Source organism: Empidonax traillii, unplaced genomic scaffold, assembly GCF_003031625.1.
Source record: "Empidonax traillii isolate 1590-97213 ecotype Southwest subspecies unplaced genomic scaffold, ASM303162v1 scaffold3906:size10600, whole genome shotgun sequence".
In the NCBI taxonomy this organism is placed as follows: Eukaryota; Metazoa; Chordata; class Aves; order Passeriformes; family Tyrannidae; genus Empidonax; species Empidonax traillii.
In genome coordinates, this window is record NW_020959099.1 from 1 (window position 1) to 4,000 (window position 4,000).

The 4,000-nt window shown below is 46.6% G+C and overlaps 1 protein-coding gene across 1 annotated transcript in view; it reads left to right on the forward strand.

Moving 5' to 3' along the window:
* Positions 1 to 679: 679 nt before the first annotated feature.
* Positions 680 to 4,000, forward strand: part of LOC114072769 (protein dopey-2-like) — a gene marked incomplete at both ends in the record, with an annotated part of 9,918 nt that continues 6,597 nt past the window's right edge. Inside the window, 5 exons of the mRNA XM_027910619.1 lie at positions 680 to 869; positions 1,481 to 1,579; positions 2,548 to 2,671; positions 3,071 to 3,171; positions 3,618 to 3,735. Of these exons, the coding sequence (XP_027766420.1) occupies positions 680 to 869; positions 1,481 to 1,579; positions 2,548 to 2,671; positions 3,071 to 3,171; positions 3,618 to 3,735 (632 nt within the window). The remainder of the gene's footprint in view (positions 870 to 1,480; positions 1,580 to 2,547; positions 2,672 to 3,070; positions 3,172 to 3,617; positions 3,736 to 4,000) is intronic.

Below are 4,000 nucleotides of genomic sequence, written 5' to 3' on the forward strand. Positions count from 1 at the left end.
GAGGCAGGAACTGTGAAATCAGAGCACATTTCACTGTGAAAAATTGGGGTTCAAATCCATCAAATTGGGGTTCTAATCCATCAAATGTCATTTTGTGACATGCAGAAACAACAAGAGGCAGCTTTTCTTTAGTTTGCTCGTGGAAATTCTTCTGCAAGACTGAGATGTCTCAGGTGGCTTTTTGAATTCTTCTTCAATGCTGAGGCTGAACATTTTCAGCACCTTCACTACTAAGGACTAAAATTCCATAGGGCAGGGAAAAAAACGCCTTTGAGAGTCTGAATTAAGCTTAAATTGCTTCCAATTCAGCATTTCCCAGTTCTGCAATCAGAGGTATTGCAGCAAGTCTGGTCAGGGCTTAATATTTGCAGGAGTTTCCTGGAGAAGTTTGTGCAGGAACCCAATTCCAGCGGCTGTGCCCAAGAACAAAGGGTTGGGGAGGTTGTTTTTGGACACCTGGATTTGTCTGATTGTCCAGGGCTGGTGGAAGGTGCCCCTGCCCATGGGTGGGGGTGGAACTGGCTGATTTTTAAGGTGCCTCCTCCCTCCCAAAACATCCATCAGGAAAAGGGCAGCACTGATAACACAGAGACGAGAAAATCAAACAATCCAATCGCATCACCTCCAGCACTATTTCTGTGAATATAATTTCCTCAAATCCCATGTTATTTCCATCCAGGACAGACGCTCTGCTGGTGAAGCTGTCCCTGCTGATGGGCCAGGAGGTGTTTTATGGAGCTCTGTGGGGCAGTGTCCTGGTCAGCCCATCCATCAGGCTCCCTGCTTCCCTCTTCGTGGTCACTCACATCGACAGGGAGCTCTCAGGGAAGCAGCAGAAGTTCATGCTTGGCACAGATCACGAGCTCACAGTGAGTTCATCATCCACCACACCCCCAGCAGGTCGGGCCTTGAGTCAGAACAACAACAAATATTTTAGGAGCAAGAAAAAAAAGAAGCTGAAAGGTCCTTGCTTTTAAAATTGCTGGAGGCATTTCGTGCTGAGGAGCAGCTTTGCTGGGTGATAAGTGTTTAATGTGGGGTTCCCAAAGTCAGCTCTGCAGGACAGTTCTGCAGTTTGGTGGCTTTTGATTTACCCAGCAAAATGGAAAACCTTCAGCAGGTGGCAGTTCGTGTTGACTTGAGTGATGGGGTAATTGGAAGGCTAATTAGAGTGCTTGAGTATCTGCATTTTGTGAGGCATCACAGCCTGGCCGGTAGCTGGTGATGTAACTCTGGGACTTTCTGTATCGTTACAAAATCAAGTATTTCTTAAGTATTAACCATTCTTTTAATAAAAAACTGAGCTCATTTTGGGTGCAGGAGTTAAGTGGCTCAGTTTATCAAATTATCCTTTATTTAAAATAAATATTGTTGACAGGTAGCCAAGTTTGCTTCCTTTCCATCTCATGATTATTTGATTATAGCTTAAAGGTTGTTAAGGAGTTAAAAAAACTGAAGTGAAAAATTCCCTTTTTTGCAGATCAAGTCTCTGTGTGTGTCGGTGTTGGATTCCAATGTCCTTGTGCAAAGGAACACTCTGGAAGCAATCCTCTTCTTCTTCCCCTTTTACACAGCTCTGGTAAGAGGATTTTTTGGGGGGATTGTCCCATGGGAGGTGTGCTGTGTGAAACCAGCCCAGCCCCCACCTCTGGCACTGCCAAAAGGCTGAATTTTGTGCCTTCAAAATCGATGGATTTGGTGGTTTCTTGTGCCCCATCAGCAGTGGAGGAGACTCTGCTTGATGCTCCTCAGGCTCTTCAAGAGATGTGCCTGAAGATGTGATTTCATAACAGGGGTTATGCTGTGATATTTGGGATTTAGGCCTGAGAAATTCATGTGGAATAAATAATGGAGATTTCTCAAGTAGGATTTCAGCATTTGGAATCGTTTGCACTGAACTAAGATACTTCTGATGAAGACTAGAGGAGAAAATATTACTTGAAACAGGAGTTGTTCCCATTATTTCCCGACTTGCCTGGTAGGACAGGATGTATTTTGAGCACAGCAAGTATTTTTAAGTCTTAGGGAGAAGAGAAGGTTTTGGGGTGACTTGATTGTGACCTTCCAGGACCTGAAGGAGCTCCAGGAAAGATGGGGAGAGACTATTTCCAAGGGATGGAGGGACAGGACAAGGGGGAATGGCTTCAAACTGATAGAGGGCAGGGTTGGATGGGAGATTGGGAAGGAATTCTTCCCTGGGAGGGTGGGGAGGGGCTGGGATAGAATTCCCAGAGAAACTGTGGCTGCCCCTGGATCCCTGGAAGTGTCCAAGGCCAGGTTGGAGCAACCTGGGCTGGTGGAAGGTGTCCCTGCCCATGGGGATTGGAATTAGAAGATCTTTGAGGTCCCTTCCCTCCGAAACCATTCCATGATTCCATGATTACAATCATGTCAGATTCCCTTTCTTGAGATTTTTACTGTACAAAGTTATCTTATTGATGTTTGTTGCCTTTTTTCAAAACATTAATACCCCCTGTTAAAAAAAAAACCAACTTTACTTGTTTGAGTGTTCACAAAGAGCTGAAATATCTTTGTTTTCCACCCCAGGACTGCAATGAGAGCTCGATTCTGCTGCCCAGGGCTGATTTAATCTACATCCTGTCAGCAGCAACCCAGACCCTGCTGAGGAGAGACATGTCCCTCAACAGAAGGCTGTATGCATGGCTGTTAGGTACTGTACAAAATCCAGGGATAATCAACACTGAATGCCTGACAGCAGAACAATCAGTGCCGAAAAAGGCTTTGTTCTCCTGGAAGTAAAAGCCTGGTAATTCCCACAGGGGGTCAATTATCCAGGATAAGAGAGCTACAGCTCCTCCACATCTGCCTCCTTTAACTGGGGCAGGGCAAGAGAGCTGCATGAAGGCTTTCCTTGCTGATGCCATGCCTGGATCTGGCCTTGGTTTTGGTTTCTGTGCTGGACTGGATGGGTGTGGATGCCTCAAACTGGGCCATGTCTTTGGACAATTAATTTGAAGCCAAGTGTTGAAATGCCAGAGGTTAAAAGTGCAGTTTGGTTTCGGTGTTCTGCGCTGCCTCTCTGCTCCTGATGTCCCTGTTTCTCTTGCAGGCTCTGATATTAAAGGCGGTACCTTTGCTCCAGACTCCACAGCTTCCGAAGACCAGGCTGTTTATTTCTTTGGGAAATATTCCAAAGATCTTTTGGTTGAGGTTGGTGTGCAGATGTATTCGTGACCCTTTGAAGTATTGGCACAAACTGTCAAGAATTATTCCCTGTGCCACTTGGTTTGTCCTTCACTTTTTGTCCCCAAAGGTAACACCCTTTGGTGATTATATTTTCATTTCTCTCGGTGCCTGCTGTGCTGTGTTTATCCCAATATTTATGTGCTCACAGCACAAATGGAATTGGAGGAAACCAAAGGGAAGCATCTTTGCTGAGCTGCCTGAATTATTTAAAAATGCTGCTCTGAATAAGCCCGGCCCTTGAGAACAGATGATGAGATGCCATCGATTTGTCTGCCCTGGGATGGAAAACCGAAATTCCATTTGTAGTCGGGCCTAAACAAAACTCGAATTTAGAACCACCTCAGCTCTTAATAGAACAATAAACAATCCCTCTTTGACGTGTAACGTGCTGATGTTTTCCCTTTTACTAGAGCTTGGTTGTGATTTTGCACCAGAAATTTCCCGAGTCCGATAATCCAGAGGAGCAGCACCAGGCCTACCTGAAACCCTTCCGCATCCTCATCAGCCTCCTGGACAAACCCGAGATAGGTAACGAGCTCCTCACTGCTCCTCTCACTGCTGGCACACTGGTTTGGGGCTGGACATGAGCCCAGGGGAGCAAGGAGGCACCTGGTTTGGATCAGGAATAGTGTGGGCACAGCCCAGGGCAGGGATTGTCCCCTGTGCTGGCACTGCTGAGGGACCTCCAGGGCTGTGTCCAGTTCTGGAACCTCCTGGAAGAGACCCTGAGGGGCTGGAGCGTGTGCAGGGAAGGGAAGGGAGCTGGGAAGGGGCTGGAGCAGCAGGAGGGGCT